Source organism: Neomonachus schauinslandi, chromosome 8, assembly GCF_002201575.2.
Source record: "Neomonachus schauinslandi chromosome 8, ASM220157v2, whole genome shotgun sequence".
NCBI lineage: Eukaryota > Metazoa > Chordata > Mammalia > Carnivora > Phocidae > Neomonachus > Neomonachus schauinslandi.
In genome coordinates this window covers 43,898,628-43,920,749 of record NC_058410.1, presented here as the reverse complement: position 1 = coordinate 43,920,749, position 22,122 = coordinate 43,898,628, and the positions used below count along the sequence as shown (strand labels likewise).

Genomic DNA, 22,122 nt, shown 5'->3' with positions numbered 1-22,122 from the left:
GTAAGGTAAAAAGGTAAGGTAAAAAGAGAACAATTTCAAGATTTTTTTAATAACTGATTTAACAAGTAGCATTTTCATTCTAAAAATGTAAAAGATTAATATTAAAGAATTTGCAACTTCAAGTGCTATTAATCTTTCATATAAAGACATATATGCTTTAGTATCTTTTAGGTTATACAGCCATTAAGAGTAAATCAGCACACAGCTAAATTAAAATATGCACAAAACATTCCTTACCTGAATTTCTACAGTCATTCTTTCAATCTCATCTTGTTGGCTGTCTATTATCTAAAACACAGGAAATAGATCAGTGTGAATCAAAATTTTTTCCATCACTTTTTAAAAGCACCAATATTTTAAGAAAACAAAAGCATAGGAAATAATGAATTTATCTTTTAAAAATCAGGGTTTGATTTTTTTTTTTTTACAAAAGTATTCATACCAAGTATCCTTTAAATAGACATAGGATTTAGATCACACATACATAAAACTGCAAAAGTCTTCCTCTGGTTCTTGATAAAACTCTGCAATTTATAAAAATAACTTTGAAACAGACATTCAATAATTTAGGAAGGAAAAGATATCCTTTCGTTTTGCTAAAAAGTAATATAATTTCCTTAGTTTGGCTTTTACAAAATTTTAATTATTTAAATTTACTTAAAGTGTCACTTTCTTTCTAAATAAAAAGTTCAAACTAAGCTATTATTACCAAAAATATAAAATAAAATGAGTGTGTATAGCTTATATATCTATACACACTCATCCAACATAATATAGATCTCACATTTATTATCAAAGACATGAACTGACCTTACTAGCATTCTCATTTTGTTCTCTCAGATTATCATTTTCATTCTGAAGCTGTTTTGCATCTAACATGGGAAGGCGAATTCCATCTTCAAGGCATCTTTCTACTTTTTGCTGCAAGCTGTATGTTTTAGAAAGACAATTAGATAAAGAAAATCCACTCTGTGTGCTGATTTTGGTAGATGACTTCAACATAAATGAAGTCCCTTCTTAGGATCGACAGTTATTTTTTAATCAGGCAATAATCGAGACCTACAGCCTACATGAATACACCTGAGTACCTACATTTCATACAAGTAAGAAATATAATGGAAGCTGATCATCTTTTCAGAAATGGCAGATTTGCGATCAGAATCAAAAGTTGCTTAGTATATGACATCCTTAGGCCCTAATGAAGTTCCTCATGACCCTAATGTGAGCTCTGCAATCTAAATCCTGTTCTTTCCTTCTCCCCCAAAAGCAGAGTTTCTTGATTAAGATGAATGTGTTAGGGAACCCAAGAATAAGGACACATGTCTTTTACCTTCATTCTGAGCTCAACAAAAGTTTGTTCATAAGGACAGTTGTTGCTAAAACCAGTAGAATTACATTTCTCCTTCATTAGTAAGAGCAGCAATCTATTTACTACTTTACCTAATAGTTTCTCATGCTATTCATGGCACAGAGTTGCAATGCAGAAGAGGAAACAACAAAAGGAAACCCTTTTGGTACATTATATATAAAAGATTAAAAGGTTTTAGTCTTGAGAAAGAAAGAATAGTCATGTTTTGGTTAAAAGGAACTACGCCATTAACAATAATGACCAAAATCAAAACAGAAAGACACCTAGGAATAGTTCTACTCTAGATTATAATATTCAAGAGCTGCAGACTTCCTATAGTTGGGGTTTTGTTATTTTCATTGTCTTTCTTCTTTCAAATATTATGGCTTTCCTGTGCTTTCTCTCTCTTTCAAAAAAAAAGTTAAAGAAATGCCATTATCTAGATTCTGGATAAAGAACTGACAATCTTAAAAAAGAATTGGCAGTCTTAACATGGCACAATAAGGGCTTCTAAAGTTAATAAATAATGGCACCAGAGAAGTTTTTTATGTATTATGAACGCAGTGTACTGCTTTGTAATGTTTTTACTTATCATAAAAGTATTTGCTTTTTCAGTCTAAAAGTGAAAAATACATCATTTCTATTTCAGGATAAGTTTTTTCCCCTCAATTCAGGGACAAGACACTACTTCTACGTATTTATAACATTCCAAGAGAAATAAATTATATTTAGGTTTTTTAAAAAATGAACCAGCTATGAGAAGGGAACAGTGTACTCTGTAATGAAAAAATACAAGTCTTCTTTCACATACACATTCTCATTTATGTTACGAAGCATGCTCACTTAGAAAAGTAATCTCTTGAATACTGAAGGTATCGACTATTGCATTATTAGGGACCCCATCCATATATTTTGCTTCCATTTTTATTTCTAATGGAAAATTTTAATCTGACTTTTAAATACCAGAAGTTCTTATATATATTCATAAAGCAATTAACTTAGAAATATTATATAGGCACAGATAAATGTAATATAATTCACAGTCACATGTACATCTGAAGTTCTTCTGGAACCAAGGAATACTTTATCATATAGCTGAGGAAGCTGAAATAACACCCCAACCTCCACAGTCAAGCAACACCAGAGCCATGTAAGTACTGAAGAATTACAGAAGACCTTCTTTGATCCTTTACATCTATTTGAATTCAAGAGAAATTTTCTGGGATGCTGTCATATCAGAGAGTATTGAGGTAAAGAAATGAAACATGGATTCTGAAATGCACTGTACTAAGTCTTTCTAATCAATAGTACTAGGCTCAATGTTCTCTAAAAACCTAATGAAAGAGAAAATCTAAATAAAAAAAGAGAAAGTATAATATATTAAATATGTAAAAGCACACAATGGAGCAAAACAAACATTCAAATTATTTTCAGGTGTTTCCAATTCTGTTCATAAAATGGCATAGCCTGAGGTGTGATCAAAATGCCCCATAAAACAGAACAGATACATTACCTCTTCTCACTTCAGCTAAGATGAAAGAAAAAGAATATATGGTTGAGTAAGTGGAGGTGAGGAAGCTGTTTTGAGACTAGACAACAGAATATAAGATGTGGAGTTATGGAAAGGAAATTTAAAGAATAAGAAAGCAGAAAATAAGGTGAAAATAAAAGTAAAGTTAAAAGTATATGAATTTTTTGCAGCTAAGATTAGAAACCCTGAAAGACTAAATTGTCCCAGAATCAGAGGTTTTCTGTACTGAAATCTAAGGAAAAGAGTAGACGAGGCATATATAAAACTTTCAAAGTAGTAAAGCAATATTAACGTGGAATTATCAGATGGATTTTGATTAGAATTACACACAATTGGTAAAAGCATGAAGAGTGTATTTCTTAAATTTAGTTTTGTTGCTTTATTGTCTTATTCTTCTGGATAGTTTTATCTATTAATAGTTGATTATCTATTAAGGTTTAAGTTTTATAAAACAGAGAGTACATGTAGATGCATATATAACACAGTTCTCTAGGTTTTTCAGGAATCCAGTATTAATTTTCCAGCTTAAACACATTAGCTAAATGTACTAACAAGTGATATTCCCTGTCATTCTAACTGTATTAATTTAAAAGAGAAGAGTACCATGAGGCAAGATATGTGAGTAAACTTGGAAGGTACTTGGCAAAATGGCCATACCTGCTGCTCTGCAGTAAGTTAAAATGGGGGCCGATTACTTCACTTTAATCTATCACATTAAGGAGTGCGGTTTGAGTATTTGACTGCCCTCTTTATTATCTAGAATTTGTACCTATTTTTTGGCAAAGCCATCAGACTGTGTTAATACTTTCAGTTTTCAATTGGTGGGGTTTTTTTGATGGGGGGTAGATTTTAACTATTCTCATCTAAAACCTTTGGCAAGATGTCAGGATATTGCATTAAGATGTGAAATCACAGCCGAGACAACCTGTTTCAATGACGTAATACTTACAGTTTTAAAGAGTACATCTTTAAGATAACAATATAGTAATAACTACAAATTAATGCATTTTAAGTGAAATGCTTTATGAGAAATATGAATAACAAAAGTAAGCATAAAAAATTAGGAAAGGTTTTCTTACCTCTGAACTGTAGTTACCAACTCCTTTTCTTTCTTTTTCTGGCATATTAGCTGTGCCTCTTTTTCTTGACACTGTTTTTTGATCTCTTCAAGTTTTTTTTCCATATCTAGGAGAGTCTCTTGCAAATTCTTATTTTTTTCTTCTAGAACCTGAAGCTAAGAAAATTCATAACACATAGAATATTAAATGTGTTTCTACTAGAAACTGTTACAGTGTTCTCAATTAACAGGCTTGTGGTTAAAATCACACTATACTTTATCTAGAGTATTTAATAATACTTTATTTCCTCTTTTGTGTGTAATGGGAGCTAGGAGAATGAGATTATGGAGAAAAATGGGGTCAGAAATTTCTAGAAGACAGGCGTGCCTGGGTGTTGCAGTCAGTTAAGCAACCAACTCTTGGTTTCAGTTTAGGTCATGATCTCAGGGTCTTGGGATTGAGCCCAGCCTCAGGCTCTGCACTCAGTGTGGAGTCTGCTTAAGATTCTCTTCTCTCTCTGCCTCTCCCCCACCATGCTCGCTTTCTCACTCTCTAAAATAAATAAAATCTTAAAAAAAAAGAAAAAAAGGAACTTCTAGAAGACGGAGAAAGGTAAATGATCTCAATTGGGGGTATTTTTAAAATTTTATTTTTAATTATGGTAAAATATGCATAACAAAATTTACCATCTTAACCATGTTTAAATGTACAGTTCCATAGTGTTTAAGTACATTCACACTGTTGTTCGATGAATCACCGAACTCAAAACAAACTTTATGCTTATTAACAACTCCCTTTCCAGCTCTGCCTTCAGCCTCCAGCACCACACTTTGACCTTCCGTCGCTATGAATCTGACCACTCTAGGTACTTCGTACAGTATTTATCTTTTTGTGTTTGGCTTATTTCACTTAGCACAATGTATTTAGGTTTATCCATGTTTCAGAACTTCATTGTTTTTTATATCTGAATTATATGTATGTGACATTTTATCCATTCACCCATCAGTGGAAACTTAGGTTGCCTCCACCTTTTGGCTACTGTGAATAATGTTATTATGAGCATATGTCATGTACAAACGTCTGTTTGAGACTTTGCTTTCAATTCTTTTACCCAGAAGGCAAACTGATGATAATTTTTTGAGGAAACACGGTTTTCCATAGTGGCTATACCACTTTACATTCCCACCAACAGTACACAAGGATTCTAATTTCTCCACATTGTCACCAATGCTTTTTGTTTTGTTTTGTTTTTTTATGTTGGTCAACCTAATGGGTATAAAGTAATATGAACACATGTTTTTATATCTATATTCCTCTCTGTTCCTGCTCATACAAACTCCTGTGGTACTTCTTTAGTTCTTTTCTGACATTATCCTCTCTTAGTCTTATACTTTATAAATTAATATAGACAGAGAATCCATTCTAGGTCTAGAGTCTATACAACAATGACACTCCACGGATTAAACCAATGATTCTCAACTGAGAGTGATTTCTTCCCCCAGGAGATACTTGGAAATGTTTATAGACATTTTTGGTTTTGGGGAGGGAGGAGGGTAGGAGCAGTGCTATTGGCATCTAGTAGGCAGAGGCCAGAAATGCTGTTAAGCATCCTTCAATGCACAGGACAGAATCCCAAATGAAAAATTATCCACCCTTGAATGTCAATAGTGCTGAGGTTGAGAATTTCATGATGAGAAAAACTGAGAAAAGACTGAAGAATAGGTTTAACAGATTTATAAATAAGATTTCAAGAAGACGGGCTTCACCAGAGTTGGTAGAAAAGACTCAAAAGACTCACCAGAGGTATTGTTAGAAAGAAAAATGGTCAGAAGAAGTCAGAGGAGTGAATGGAGACCACAGACTAAGATGTAAGAATTTATGGAAAGGTTAAGAAGAATGAAAACAAATCAAATATCTGGAAAGATGGTTAAAAAAAAAAAAGGTCTTGTTGAGCTTTGGTGGATCACAGAGAATATTGGGTAAAGTCAGAACTGTGGTACACCCATGTGTGTATGAAATGGGGCTGTTAGACTGGTTTAGAAATTACCTTTTAGAGTAGATGTTAAGTAAAAAGTTAACACAGGTTTCTTAGGAAGGTAATCATGTATTAATAAGAAAGACAAACTCATGCTTAAATAAACAAAATTCTAATTGAAGCTAATCCTCAAAACAGCAATTAAACACATAGATTTAACATAATTAGCCAAACATGTAACTAAAATTTTAAATTATAAAAATTATGAAATTTCCAAAGGATCAACTTAAGAAAGTAGTAGGTTTTCATGTTATTTAAAGATGAGCATTTTATGTGCTTGCTTCGGCAGCACATATACTAAGATGAGCATTTTAGTTCATGTTACCTGTAGACTCTGACTCTGTACATCATCTAGAGTTGGAAGATCAGCCAGATACTTTTCCAAGGTCTCAATTCTTCTCTGCTTTTCTTTGTTTTGTTCAGATTCCTTCTGGCATTTCTTTTTCAGGCTACTGATATATCTATCTCTGGTTTTAAGCTAAAGAAAAAGATTATGAATCTTCAGGGGCTTTGTGGCATTAAAAAAATAATAATAACAAAACCAACAGTTCTAGGATATAGTTAAGGCTACCACCAACTCAGGTAAGATTCACCTTAATCCATCAATTCTAAGATTCACATTTTTACAAATTTTCGTATCACTGAAGTCAAGAGTTTTGAAATTTGTGTTTGTCTGCTTTTACAATTGATGGCCTCCTATACACTGCAGTGGACCAGCTAGCAGTAATGATAGTTTCTATTGCCAGCACATGAGCACACTTGGTCAAAGCTATTCCGATTATCTCTGTCATTTCAACCGTGTGTACATGTTGCAAATATGTGCTGAGTTTAAATGATGTTTAAATTACCTTAAAAACATTACATTATAATTTGGTGTTGAAAACAGTTACTGAGTATCCAGAAAGACAAAGAAACAGAGCCACAGGGTATAATTATAAAATCAGTGAAGCAAATACTCATTTTCGGAGAGAGGACTCCAATTCCTTATTTCTTACAAAGCTACATCCAAATGTTTTATGTGACTTAAGAAAGGAAGATACCTAAAACAAGCAATTAAAGCTGTTTTGTTACTAACTTGCTAAGAAACTGCTTGTCATGTACTCAAGAAACACAGTCAAAGCCAGGAGAACTTACCAAAATTACCAGATACTTTGGAAGAAATAAGGGCACTAGTAAGACCAATCCATACCTCAAGCCAAGACTACTGTTAAGGTATTATGTTATGTCATAATTGAACATGCAACATATTTTCTTTCTCAAAATTACATATAATAAAGGTGTGCTGTACCACTGATGTCATTTTAGGATTGATGGAATTTGTTAATTGAACACCTACTACAGAACACATACAGTACATGATTCTAGTAAATCCCAATTTGTGTAGGTTAAACCTCAGATCTATGCACTAATTTTTTTCACATTTCTACTTGAAAAATATTATTTTTAAATTTCATATCATATATTCAAAGTTCTTTAATATTTCAGCTCAATTATAAATAATGTGTGTACTACAAATAAATACCTAAAAAGTAAACTCCAGATTCTTATTCACCTTAACTTACCAGTCTTCCAAAATTTAGAAACTTACAGGGTTCTAAAATATTTTTACAGGCTTTTCCCACATACACCAGGGGAAATAAGGGCCAGTAATTGGTAGTATAATGGTTTACTCTCCCAAATTTTATTAAAGCTAACACTTTGCACAATATAGCTTCTTTCATACCTTATTGAATTTTTTTCAAGTCCAATGTACAACAAATTGTATTAAAACAACTTCAATTAGAAAAACAAACCACATCTCATTTTATCTATTCATTCCATCAATAACATTAGGATCCATTTATTACCTTGGGTAAGAAGCAACGCTGGTAAAACTGACAAATCCTATTATTTATTGGAGATTTCTCGGGATTAAAGGCTGGTGTGCTGGTGTGACAATTTGTGATCTAACAGAACTCACAGACTGTTGACCCTGATAATGACCTGCAAGACCACATAATACAATTCCCTTTTTCCCCCTTTTTCTCTCTTTTTTCACTGAAGTATAATTAATATACAGTGCTATTTTAGTTTCAGGTGTACAATATAATAATTCAACCATTCTATACATACATTACTCAGTACTCATCAAAATAAGTGTACTCTTGATCCCCTTTATCTTTTTACCACCACCACCCCCCGCCCCCACAGCCTCTCAGGTAACCACCAGTTTGTTCTCTGTATGAGTCTGTTTTTTGGTTTCTCTCTTTTTTCTTTATTTGTTCATTTGTTTTATTTCTTAAATTCCATATATGAGTGAAATCATATGCTATCTGTCTTTCTTTGACTTCTTTCATTTAGCATTATACTCCCATGTCCATCCGTGCTATTGTAAACAGCAGGATCTCATTCTTTTTTACAGCTGAGGAATATTCGGTGGTGTTTACATATACCACATCTTCTTTATCCATTCATTTACTGATAAACACTTGGGCTGCTTCCATATCTTGACTATTGTAAATAATGCTGCAATAAACACGGGAGTGCATATATCTTTTTGAATTAGGGTTTTCATTTTCTTTGGGTAAATACCCAGTAGGGGAATTATTGGATCGTATGGTAATTCTATTTTTAATTTTTTAAGGAGCCTTCATACTGTTTTCCACAGTGGCTGCACCAATTTGCATTCCTACAGACAGTGCACAAGGGTTTTTTTTTCTCCTCACCAACACTTGTTGTTTCTTACATTTTTTATTTTATCTATTCCAACAGGTGTAAGGTGATATCTCATTGTGGCTTTGATTTGAATTTCCCTGATGATTAGTGATACTTAGCATCTTTTCATATGTCTGTTGAAAATGATATACCTAATAAAGAGTTAATATCCAAAACATACAAAGAACTTACACAACTCAACTCCAAAAAACAAGTAATATGATTACAAACTAAGCAGAGGATGTGAACACACATTTTTCTGAAAAAGACAGTAATTCCTTTTTTGAATATGAGGTCCAGAGATCTTAAGTAACTTAGCCACAAGTCACTGAGACAGAGGTGAGATTTAGATATAAATCATTTGACTGAAAGGCCAGTGTTCTTTCAATTCTTCCACACTACACAGAACCAGATTTCCATGAATTCTCTAGCAACCAGCTGTGCCTGGATTCCCCATTGACAAAGCCTGCTCCTGCCTTAGCAAATGACCCTGTAAGTTACAGAAATAACTAACCAGCCTATTTTTACTAAAGGTTCCCTAATTTATTTTTAATTTTTTAAGTGTCTTAAGTGTGACACAATGATGTCCTCCAAAAGCAGCCAATGGAATAGGTGTCATGAGGTCTAATACTATGCAATGATGTCCTGGTTTTCTTCTTTTTCTTTGGCTGGTCAACTGTCTTTTTTGCTATCAAGTCAAGCTTGCTGCCTTTGACACAAATCTCTGCCAACACTCTCCAACTGGATACTATTTATGCAATTTGTTGACTATAAGTTGATCACACATAATTACTGGGTCTTGGGTTTTTTCTTTTAGCCCTCTTCATTGATGAAAAGCTCTTTGTGTGTTTTTTTTTAACTTTCAAGTTTAACACGTTGATTACTAAAATCAACTCCAGTAATTACCTCCAGGTAAATGAGGTATCACTAATAAATCTTTCCTATTTATAAAAGGTTAGGTTTTTCCTTTAGAGGAGATATTATTTAGTACTGAGATTATTCCTAGAAGGTAATAGGAGGGCTCTGTTTCCAGAAAAGGTTTACAAATGAACGTATTTTTCATTTTAAATACAATTAGAACAAAACAGATTACTAAGGAAATGTTTTCCTCCAAGTTTTTTTTTTTTTTAAATAAATTATTATTAGAAGCAAAGCATCGGCTGTAGAATTAAACGGTCTTGAATTTTACTCCTAGCTTTGCAACAGTTTCTACCTACATGCAACCGGACAAATTACTCAACTCTTCTCCAAGCTTCAATTAGCTCATTTTTAAAAATGGGGGTACAGTATTTACACCTTAGGGTTTTTGTGAAGATTAGTTAATATTAAATGAGAAAATGTATCTAATGTATCTAATGCACCTTCACATGCTGTCTGGCACATACAATTCTATTGTTGTTATTATCACATTAAATGTTTTTCTGTTGTAGTATTAGTCTTGATCAGGATAACAGAGAGGAAATGCAGCAGGAAACAATGCAATCCAATCTCATGTGGGCCTAACATGCTGGTCAGTTGATGCATTACCCATGACTCTATTTACTAGCATCTATACTCCCTTCAAGAATTCAAATCATCTCCCGGCCTCTGACACAAACTCTACTATCTACACCAACCTTCCTTCTTAATTTTTCTGTTCTACACATTTCCATTCTCAACTGCCTAACTCCACAGAGAGACTATTCCTCTTTTCCAAAAGTAATTCCTCCATCTTGGCATCTGTAATCAACCTTTCCCTACTTATCTCAGGAATTTGCTCTATCATACACTCCTCTGACATCTTTGATTATCTCTAATTATTCTTTCCAGAGTCTTTTGCTGGGCTTACCTCACTCTCTTTTCTTCCCTCTTGGCAAAAATGTACTTGAAAGCATTCATACATTCATTCATTCATTCATTCAATATGCCAGGCACCATGGCTGGTGCTACATATACTACAGTGACAAACAGATACGTCCCTGCCATCCTGGAGCTTACAGAGAAATATTAAAACATCATGATTATTCAAAATTGTGTTAAGCACTGGAAAAACACGAAGAAAATGCTCTAAACTTATGAAGGGAGGGGTTGGAGGAGAAAGATACTTAAGATGAGACTTGACAAAATAAATAGGTGACTGAGTAGTGGGAGGAGACAGTGAAGTATTTATCAGGCCAAGAGGAAACTCTGTGTCAAGACTCTGAGACCAGAAACAAATCATGACCTGTTTAAGCAACTACAAGCACTGCACCATGACACAGTGTACTCAAGGGAGACTGACAGAGCCTAAGGTTACATATTTATGCAGGCTCTTTCTGGCCATGGGAAGAATTTGATTCTTATTTGATTTGATTTATTTTATTTATTTTTTTAAGATTTTATTTATTTGACAGAGACACAGCAAGAGAGGGAACACAAGCAGGGGGAGTGGGAGAGGGAGAAGTGGGCTTCCCGCGGAGCAAGCCTGATGCAGGGCTCGATCCCAGGACCCTGGGATCATGACCTGAGCCGAAGGCAGATGCTTCACGACTGAGCCACCCAGGCGCCCTGATTCTTATTTTAAAGACAACATCGAGATGGCATTGCTGGGTAATGTAAGTGAAATGACTGGATCTTCCTTTTAGAAAGGTCAGTCCTCCACACTATGAAGAATGGCCGGGAGAACGTGGAGCAACTGGCTCTCATACACTGATAGTGGAAGTGTTAAATGATACAAACCCTAGAAGAACTCAGGTTTCTTTCTTTTTTTTTTCCTTTTCTTTGCATCTCACAGGTACATTTATTCATACCACAAAGGAAACAGCACTTTCACAAGTGTACAGTGATGTGCCACACTCTCATCTAATAGAGCTTACTGAAATTTACAGCCAGGGTGACATTCCATCTGATGTGTACTCCAGGTAAAGCTGGTTAATGATAAGCAGGCACAGGACTTGAAGATTTCAAAGTTTCACTTCTTTATCATCACTCTTGATTTTATAAATGATTAAGCCCATCAACATCATTCCTACCCAAATCTCTTGGTGAACTTGGGTATAGTTGGGCTTCATAGGAATCTAAGCATTTTTAATAAGGCTTTGAAGCATCTCAGCACAGGACGACTGGCTCAGGGTGCCCCAACCCACACGGCCAACCCAGAAAGGTCACTAAATGTGCAGAATTCAGATAGTTTCTTATAAGTTAAACATTTACCCTATGAAATGTATGACTCAGAAATTCCACGCTTAGGAATTTATCCAGGAGAAATGAAAAATGTCTGGCACAAGAATGTTCACGGCAGCCTTATTCATAATTTCCCCCAAATGAAAACAAATCAAATATCCATTAACAAGAGAGTAGATACATTGTGATCTATCTATATAATGGAATGCAACTCAGCAGTAGATAGGAATACATTTAACAATGAGAATAAATCTCAAAGATATTAAGTGAAAGAAGACCAACACAAAAGAATATATACAGTATGACTCCATTTATATGAAGTCCAAAAAGCTTCAAAACTAATCTATGGTGATGGCAGTGTTTCAGAAAGAGGAAGGAGTCTGGACTAGAAAGAAGACACAAGGGAACTTCTTGGATGACTGAAGTGTTTGTTTTTTTAAGTAAACTCTATGCCCATCATGGGGCTCAAACTCATGACCCTGAGATCAAGAGTCACATGTTCTACTGAATGAGCCAGCCAGGTACCCCTGGTGATTGAGATGCTCTGTGTCTTAATTTAGATAGCAGTTATACTGCTATATATTATCAGTAATACCAAACTGAACACCTAAGATTTATACATTTGACTATATATAAATTATGCTTCAATTTTTCAAAATATAATAAAAAATACATGGAATTGCAACAATAACCAAAAAAAAAAAAAATGATTGGAGATAGAGGGAAAGCAGACAGGCAGGGCAAGACTGGATTCAGAGACACCAATGAAGAGACTCTTATAAAAGCTTTGCCAAGATATGATAACTTAGACCAGCCTGGTAGTGTTGGACAGATTCTATTACATATTTAGGAGACAGGCTTAATCAGTGTTAGTAAGATTTCCAGCACGAACAACTGAATATACAGTAATGAACAATGAAGAAATTTTGTTTTAAGAAGAAGAGGGCACTTGGAAGGCAAATTAAGAATTATATTTTGGATGAACAGTTTGAAATGTTTTTAAGATATCCAAGTAGGAACTGTCAAATATGTAGTGAGTATATAAATTGATTTATTAAGCACTGGACACCAAAAGTAATAAAAGAATTTAGATAAAACATAAAAATATATTTTAAAAATTGTATCCACTGAATTGTCACAATTTTCTTCTTCTTCTTTTTTTTTCCACATCCAATGTGCAGCTCGAACTCATGAACTCATGAGATCAAGAGTTGCATGTTCTACCAACTGAGCCAGCCAGGCACCCCTAGATCATCATTAATTTTCACACAATCTTTTAAGTAACCAAATCTCAGGTGAGAAATATTTTAATCCCTACTACATCTATATAACCAATGAATATTTCCTTAGCCCCCTCCACATTATGGTATTGTATGAAGCCCCAAAAATACAGAAAAGAAACAAGAAACAGGGCGCCTGGGTGGCTCAGTTGGTTAAGCGACTGCCTTCGGCTCAGGTCATGATCCTGGAGTCCCTGGATCGAGTCCTGCATCGGGCTCCCTGCTCAGCAGGGAGCTTGCTTCTCCCTCTGACCCTCCCCCCTCTCATGTGCTCGCTCTCTCTCATTCTCTCTGTCTCAAATAAATAAATAAAATCTTAAAAAAAAAAAAAAAAAAAAAAGAAACAGGTACTTAAGTTACTTTTAAGTCGGCCAAGATAAAATACACCATATAGCTGAGAAAGAGAAACCATGTAAAATTTTTGTCAGTTTTTGGAAGATCAAAATTTTAATTCACATTTATATATATATATAACTCACACAAAAATGTCAATTGAGTTCTCTATTAATAATTCCAAACATGCCTGCAGAAATCATGGTGACTTTTTCAAGATCACTTGAATCGAAGGTTCAGTTAATAGAATAATAAGCTGGGTATATCAAGGGAGAAATCTAAAACCAGTTCTGCAACTAAGTTATCAGCTTAAGGACTATGCTTCTTTAGTAAATTAGGGCTAGCAGGTAATCTACTTGATCTTTAATGATACATAATGGAATGAGATGAAGTATGAAAATACTTTAATAAAGGCAAAAAGTAAAATAAATATACAGATATATTACATACATATAGATATTTGGCTTTTCATTACTTGTTCTGAATCAGGGGCTGCAGCTTAAATAACATGAAGTCGTGCTTATAAAAAACAAAACAAAACACCACCCTCTTTATTTCATTTACCATTCATACCCAACATGACAAAGAAACAAGACCCAAAAAAGAAAAGAAGTTATTTGTGTCACATCTTAGTTTAGGCAACTAACTCAAAAAAGGTTTCACTATTTGTTAGCAAGATATAATACACTGTAGTCTTTTTAATCCCTCAAGAAAATCCCTAGATTTTTGTGGACAGCACAGGGTTTCTCAAAAGTTACTACAAAACTAATCATCTCAATATAAATGTACAACCTGGTATATAACACAGACCTGAAATACAGTAGATGACAAATAATTACATGTTGAAGGAATGTTATTGACCTAATTCAACTTTATTAAAAATACCTACCTTTTCCTCCAGTTTCTTCTTCTCTTCACTAAATTGGTTTATTCTTTGTTTGAGAAACTGATTGAGCTGCAAAACCTCTTTCTCAGTAGATGCAAGCTTTTGCTCAAGTTCCTCTTGCTGGGAATGGGACATTGATTGATCGGAAAATGGAGCCTGGAGTGAACTGTTCTCATATTGTGGCTATTGGGAAAGAAAAAAAAAAACAGGTTAAAAGTTTACTTGTCTTGACAAAATGGAAAGAAACTGGAAATAAGGTATAGTACAGAGGGTACATCTAGGCTTTAGCAACAGACAGACCTTGGCATGAATCCCAGCTCTCCTATTTCCTAGTTATGTGCCATGATTAAATCAAGTTAATTTGCTTACCAATGCCAATCTTATCTATAAAACAGAAATAATAAAGCCAACCTTGCAGTGTTTTTTGGTTTTGTTTTTTGAAGAACAGAGATAAAATATATAAAGTTTCTATCACATAAACAGAAGCTTAATAAAAGGCAACCTTTTGGTTAAAAAGTATAATTAGAGATGTAATAGTACATATTAAGTTAGAAGTGAAAGTTCTAGGGAAATAAAAACTAAAAAGATTCTTCACAAGTGATCATTTCCAGCTAATATTAAACTTGGTAAGTATTAATAGAGTATTTCCCCAAACTAGAAAGTAAGATCCATGAAAGCAGGAATTTTTGTCCATCTTAGTTGCTCTTAGATCCCTATTTCCTAGAATAATCACTGGCATAAAAGAAGAGCTCAAAAAAAATAACTGCTGATTGAACAAATGTATTCTTGTTTCCATAACTGAGGTTTTGTAAGGACTTCAGATAAGATCTTTCCCCTACCGTTTCCCTTGCAGCATTACAACCAGGAGAAGACAGACAGAAAATACAAATATCTCCTCAAATAAACTGGAATGTGGTAAGTGCCAAGAGATACCAATAAAGTAATGTGAAAGTAAAGAAACATTATTTTTCCACTTATTCAACAAATATTTACTAAGTACATGTTAGAAACTGTGTACTGGGATCCAACAGTTAATAAAGCTAAGTCCCACCAGTTTAATGAAGTATCACACAAAAAAAGACAATGAAAACTGTCTAAGTGCTAAGATAGTTGTACTGTAGTAGCTAAGAGAAGTTTTATACAAGTGAATTTGAACTAGACCTTGAAGAATTCATACTTCACCAAAAGGTGGAGATATAATTCAAAAATTATATAAATAGCATTTTATCATGTGCTGGGTATTTCAAAGATGACAGACAGACTCTAGCACTGTCTTTTAAAAACTCAAGTTCTATCAGAAGTGTAAGAGAAATCCCCAGATAATTATATATAGGACACCATATAATATGATAGTCAAAGAAAAGTCATCTTTTTTAAAGATTTTATTAGAGAGACAGAGAATGAGCAGGGGGGGGTGGGGGAGAGGCAGAGGGAGAGAGAGAAGCAGACTCCCCGCCGAGCAGGGAGCCCAATGGGGGAATCGATCCCAGGACCCCGGGATCATGACCTGAGCAGAAGGCAGATGCTTACTTAACCAACTGAGCCACCCAGGCACCCCAAAAAAAGTCATCTTAAGTACAAAGTATGGGGAAGTTGGAAGAGAAATGAAGACAACACCGGGAGAATGAGGAAAAAGGCTTTACTGGGGAGGTTGCTTTTGAGATAGACTTTGAAAATAAGGATGATTCTGGCAGGAATGGAGAAAGGAAGAAAAGTATTCCGAAAGAACATTTTAAAAAGGTAAAATGGAATATATTCAGAGAGTACCCATATCTGTTTAAAGTACAGTTTACAAGAAGGGGGATGGATAGAGGGAAAATTTAAAAATCCAAGTGGGACCATACTATAGAATCACAAGGTTCAGAGTTAAATCTTAATTCATAGGAAATGGGAAACCTGTGATGGTTTTATAACAACAAAGTAGCATGATTTAAGAAGATTGTAAACTCTGTTTTGTAAATCTCTGTATTCCCTGGCATTTAGCCTCATGTGTAGATTCTCAGTAACTTTTAATTGAAGGAAAAAGAAGAGTCCAAAGAGGACAAGAGAGTGCTACAATAACTGGACGCAGTGGACAACAGAAATTAGAAGATATTAAGAATGGATATGAATTCACTTAAAAAAATTATTCTAGGGCCTCCTGGGTGGCTCAGTCAGTTAAGCGTCCGGCTTTTGGTTTCAGCTCAGGTCATGATCTCATGGTTTTAAGATCAAGCCCTGTGTCAGGCTCCACGCTCAGCACAGAGTCTGCTTGAAGATTCTCTCCCTCTGCCCTTCCCCCACAGAGGCACACATGCATGCACTCTTTCTCTAAAATAAATAAATCTTTAAAAAAATTATTCTAACCTATTTAGCTAAACAAAAAGAGGAGCTGAACAAGAGTACAGCTAACAGAATGAAGAAAGTCTAGATGTAGGATTGAGAGGATTTAGCAAAAACTATTTTTTAAAGAAGTGAATAGACAAGAAATGTTAGGTAACCAAAGTTTGAGATTTTGAGTCAACAGGGAAGATCATATTCTAACCTGAAGTAAGGAGGTCATATAGGAGAACAGGTCTAAGCAGATGTACTTTATTACAATTAGAGCCTATTGATATTAAGATGCCAGTTGAACACACAAATAGAGATGAAACATCAGACAGAGAGGTGGGTCTAGAACTCAGAAAGATGGGTAGGCTAGGCTAAGAAAATAAAAAAAATAATACAGACTTATAGTTTCTAATTTGGCATGTAATGAGCTCAGAAATTTCCACTCCATCTGTTTTACTAAGTAAAAAGGATGAACAAACTGAAAAATCAACAACTCTTCTTAGATCTGTCAGAAGTAAGGTCACAGGGTAAACTGCTACCCCTAGAATTGGAAAAACAGGTGAATAGAGAAAGTCACACTTATCAGAGTAGAATCTTCCTTGCAACCAATGCTGAAGTAGGAAAAAAGAACTGAAATTGATGAACTCCTAGAGGCTCAGAGTGGACAAGTCTGAAAGTCAAAAACTTTAGGGAGACCCAATCATAAGGGACACCCGACTTGTCTGCGTTTTACCTCCATGAGCTCTATCAGGTCCTCACAATGAACATCAGGGGAAAATCTCTTCATGTTTCCAGCAGGAAGAGGAGAAAAGGAACCATTTTGAAATACACCAGAACACTATGTTCTTCTTAACAAGACCTGCATTCAGGAGACACTAACTAGAGACTAACCTACACAGAAGGTTACCTAGAAGGGAGCTAACCTACCTAGAAGAAAAAGTTCAATTCCAGTTGCCTTGAACCATCCTGCCCCACCGAAGGGTGGGAAAGAAAAGAACAGAAGCTCTAGTGAAGTCCTCAGTCTAGGAGCACAGGCTCACTAAAAGACTAAGAACTAATCACAGGTGGGCGCCCGGGTGGCTCAGATGGTTAAGTGTCTGCCTTCGGCTCAGGTCATGATCCCAGGGTCCTGGGATCGAGTCCCGCATCGGGCTCCCTGCTCCTTGGGAGCCTGCTTCTCACTCTGCCCCGCCCCCGCCCGCTGTCTCTCATGAATAAATAAATAAAATGTTAAAAAAAAAAAAAAGAACTAATCACAGGACTACAGAGGACCTCTTCCTTTACACCTTACCATTATATTACTAAAGGCTTATTTACCACATTTCATTTTACCTAGTACATCAGGTCTAGCTTTCAACAAAAAACTATAAGACATACTAAAAGGCAAATTCACAGTCTGGAGAGATTGAATAAGCATGAGAACCAGAGTCAGATATGATAGGAATGCTGAATTATCAAACCAGAGATTTTTTAAAACTATGATTAATATAGGGCATTAATGCTAAGATAAACAACAGGCAAGAACAAATGGATAATGTAAGCACAGAGGTAGATATTCTTAGAATAAAAAAAATTTAGACATCAAAAATACTGTAACAGAAATAAAGAATGTCTTTGACAGGCACCTGTGTGGCTCAGTTGGTTGAGCATCCGATTCTTGGTTTTGGCTCAGGTCATGATCTCATGGGTCATGAGACTGAGCCCCAATTTGGGTTCTGCACTCAGCAGAGTCTGCTTGAGGATTCGCTCCCTCTGCCACTCCCCCAACTCACACATGTTCTCACTCTCTCAAATCAATCAATCAATCAATCAAAAAAAAAAAAAAAGAATGTCTTTGACTGAACACAGATGAGGAAACAATCTCTGAGCTTAAGGATATGACAAGAAACCTCCCAAACTGAACAAAGACAAAAAAGAATGTAAAAAATAAAACAGAATATCCAAGAACTGTGAGATAACTACAAAGGGTATAACATTACAAGAAGAAAGAAACGAAAGCAGTATTTGAAACAATAATGATTGAGAATTTCTCCAAACTGTCAGATACCACACCTCAGATCCAGATACGATTTCACTCATATGTGGAACTTAGGAAACAAAACAGATGAACATGTGGGAAGAAAAAAAAAAAAAAACAGAGAAGGAGAGAGGAGGAGGCAAACCATAAAAGACCCTTAGCAACAGAGAACAAACCGATGGTTGATGGAGGGAGGTGGGCTAGATGGGTGATGGGTATTAAAGAGGGCACTTGTTATGATGGGTGTTATATGTAAGTGATGAATCACTGAATTCTACTCCTGAAACCAATATTACATTATTATGTCTAACTAACTGGAATTTAAATTAAAAATTTGAAGAAAAAGTAAATGGAGTAGCTATATTAATTTCAGAAAAAGCAGACTTTAGAGCAAGGAAAGTTATGGGAATAACTTTCCTGATAAAGGGTCAATACTCAAGAAGACTTAACAATCCTTAATGTGTATGTGCCTAACAAAAGAGCAGATCTTTTTCAGAATGAACTTTTGGTTTTTTGATTTTCTCTATTGATTTTCTGTTTTCAATTTCATTGATTTCTGCTCTCTTATTCTTTTCTTCTTCTACTTACTTTGGATTTAATTTGTTTTTCTGTATCTAGTTTCTTAAGATGGAAGCTTAGATAACTGATTTAAAATCTTTCTTCTTTTCTAATATATACACTTGATGGTATAAATTTCCCTCTAAGCACTGCTTTCACTGCATCCCACACATTTTAGATAACCTGTATTTTCATTTCCATTTAGTACAAAATATTTTTAAATTTCTTTTGAGATTTCTTCTTTGACCCATATATTATTTAGAAATGTGTTGTTTAATCTCCAAGCATTTCAGGATTTTATAGCTACCTTTCTGTTGATTTCCACTTTAGTTCCTATGGTTTGAGAGAGCATACATTGTACAATATCTCTTCTTTTAAATTTGTTAAGGAATGTTTTATCACCCAAATTGTGGTCTGTTTTGGTGAATGTTCTATGTGAGCTTGAGAAGAATGTATAATCTAAAGTAGTCTATACATGTCAATTACATCCAGTCAATTGAGGATGCTGCTGAGTTCAACTTTGTGCTTACTAATTTTCTGCTTGATGGATCTGTTCATTTCTGATAGAGGGTTGATAAAGTCTCCAGCTATTATAGTGGATTCATCTGTTTCTCCTTGCAGTTCTCTCAGTTTTTACCTCACATATTTTGCTGCTCTTTTGTTAGGCACATACACATTAAGGACTGTTAAGTCTTCTTGGAGTATTGACCCTTTATCAGGAAAGTTATTCCCATAACTTTCCTTGCTCTAAATTTCTTCAAATTTTTAATTTGAGTATATCTATGAACACGGAATATCTCTTATTTATTTGGTTCTTCTTTGCTGTCTTTGATCAGAGTTTTATTACTTATATACATCTTGTACATATTTTATTGTATTTCTACTTATTTCATTTTTTGGAGTGCTAATGTAAATGGCAGTGTGTTTTTAATTTCAGATTTCACTTGTTCATTGCTGGTATATAGGGAAAGAACTTTCATATATTAACCTTGTCCCTTGCAGCCTTGCTATAATTGCTTATTAGTTTCAGGAGTTGTTTTTGTTTTTGTTTTGTTTGGTCTGTTTTCAGTGATTTTCTATACAGGGGATCATGTCATCTGTGAACAAAAACTCTTTCTTTTTTCCCAACTGGCATACATTTTATTTCCTTCTCTTGTCTTACTGCATTCTCTAGCCACTTTGAAAGACAGTTTGGCAGTGAGTTAAAAACTAAAAATACTCTTACCATATGATCTAGCAATTGTGTTCCTTGGTATTTACCCAAATGAACAGAAAGCATGCTACACAAAAAGCTTCACATGGAAGTTTATAGCAGCTTTATTCATATTTGCCAAAACTTGAAAATAACTAAAATTTCCTTCAGTAGGTGAAAAGATAAACTGTGGTACATCCAGATAATGGAATATTATTCAGCACTAAAAAGACATAAGCTATCAATATGTGAAAAGACATAGAGGAGGGGCGCCTGGGTGGCTCAGTTGGTTAAGCATCTGCCTATGGCTCAGGTCATGATCCCAGGGTCCTGGGATTGAGCCCTACATCGAACTCCCTGCTCAGCAAGGGAGTCTGCTTCTCCTTCTCCCTCTGCCCCTCCCCCTCCATTCATGCTCGGTCTCTCACTTTCTCTCTCAAATAAAATCTTACCAAAAAAAAAAAAGACATAGAGGAAATTTAAATGTATATTATGAAGTGAAAGAAGCCATCATGAAAAGCTACATACTGTATGATTCCAACTATATCACATTCTGGAAGAGGCAAAACTATGGAGACAATAAAAAGACTGGTTGTTGCCAGGGGCTAAGAGAGAGGAGGGAATGAACAGGCAGACCACAGATTTTTAGGGTAGTGAAACTATTCTGTATGATACTACAATGATGGATATAGGTCATTATACATTTGTCCAGACTCACAGAATTGTAACACCAAGTGTGAACCTTAATATGAACTATGGCCTTCGAGTGATAATGATGTGTCAATATAGGTTCAATAGTAACAAAAATACCCTGTGATACAGGATGTCAACAGTGAAGAAGGCTGTAGGTGTGTGGCAGCATAGAATATATGAGAACTCTCTGTACATTCTGCTCAAATCTGCTGTGAACCTAAAACTGCTCTAAAATATAAAATTTATTAATTTTACAAATAAGTTAATACAGGTGTTTCTAGGACAATGAAATATACACATTTCTGGAAAACCATTAAAAAATCAAGCACTAAAAATAGGAGGGCTTAAAGGAAAAGTAAAGACAAGAATAGTCCACTCAAAGCCTATGCAACTTAAACCAGATTACTAATCAAAACAGTAACTGAGGAGAAGAGCTCAACATTTTGGGCAGGCAGTCACAGTTAATATTAAACAACCACATGCACAGAAACTGTCAAAATGCTGGTGTCACTTTAATTAGAGCAGGTCTGGTGGGTGTTGAGATGATATAGGTAGAACTCTGCAATACAGGGACTACCATTCAGGTGGGTAGGAGGCAACACAACCTGCCATGAACCCAAACCACTAAAAGGGGAGTCCATTTCTCAAGGCAGTACAGTGCTCAGAATTTTCTGAAAATGAAGCTTGAAGAGCCTTCTGCTGCCAGTGCAGTAGGTGAGCCTAGGCCTTTTCTGCAGCCTGCCAAAGATTCTAATTTAACTCCCACTATTCTAACTCCCCTGGCCTGGAAAGACAAAACAAAAACCACATCCGAACCAGTGAGACTTGAAAACTATACTGACAATATTCTATCTACCACTTGTGTTTGGGCAAATCTGTACAACAGAAAAGTGTTTCATAGCAAGACATGCTGTAGAACTTGTAGATGAAATTAAGCAGACAGAGAAAAGTCTGAAGCCAGAACTGCTTTAAGCCTTTAAAATGCTTTTCCAGGCTCTGAGTGTCCCACAACCACTCAATCTGTGAAGCCTATCTTCCCTTCATTT

At 35.1% G+C, this 22,122-nt stretch overlaps 1 protein-coding gene and 1 pseudogene across 2 annotated transcripts in view; both read right to left on the bottom strand.

Annotated features, from left to right (window-relative positions):
• The window catches only part of CEP85L (centrosomal protein 85 like), a 174,000-nt gene that overhangs the window by 28,653 nt on the left and 123,225 nt on the right, over window positions 1-22,122 (bottom strand). For both annotated transcript variants that reach the window (XM_021693553.1, XM_021693555.1), the window contains exons 6-10: window positions 14,310-14,489; window positions 6,298-6,450; window positions 3,959-4,113; window positions 811-928; window positions 238-288 (exon numbers count right to left, since the gene is read on the bottom strand). In XM_021693553.1, the coding sequence (XP_021549228.1) occupies window positions 238-288; window positions 811-928; window positions 3,959-4,113; window positions 6,298-6,450; window positions 14,310-14,489 (657 nt within the window). The remainder of the gene's footprint in view (window positions 1-237; window positions 289-810; window positions 929-3,958; window positions 4,114-6,297; window positions 6,451-14,309; window positions 14,490-22,122) is intronic.
• On the bottom strand, window positions 11,556-11,731 carry LOC110583498 (annotated as a pseudogene).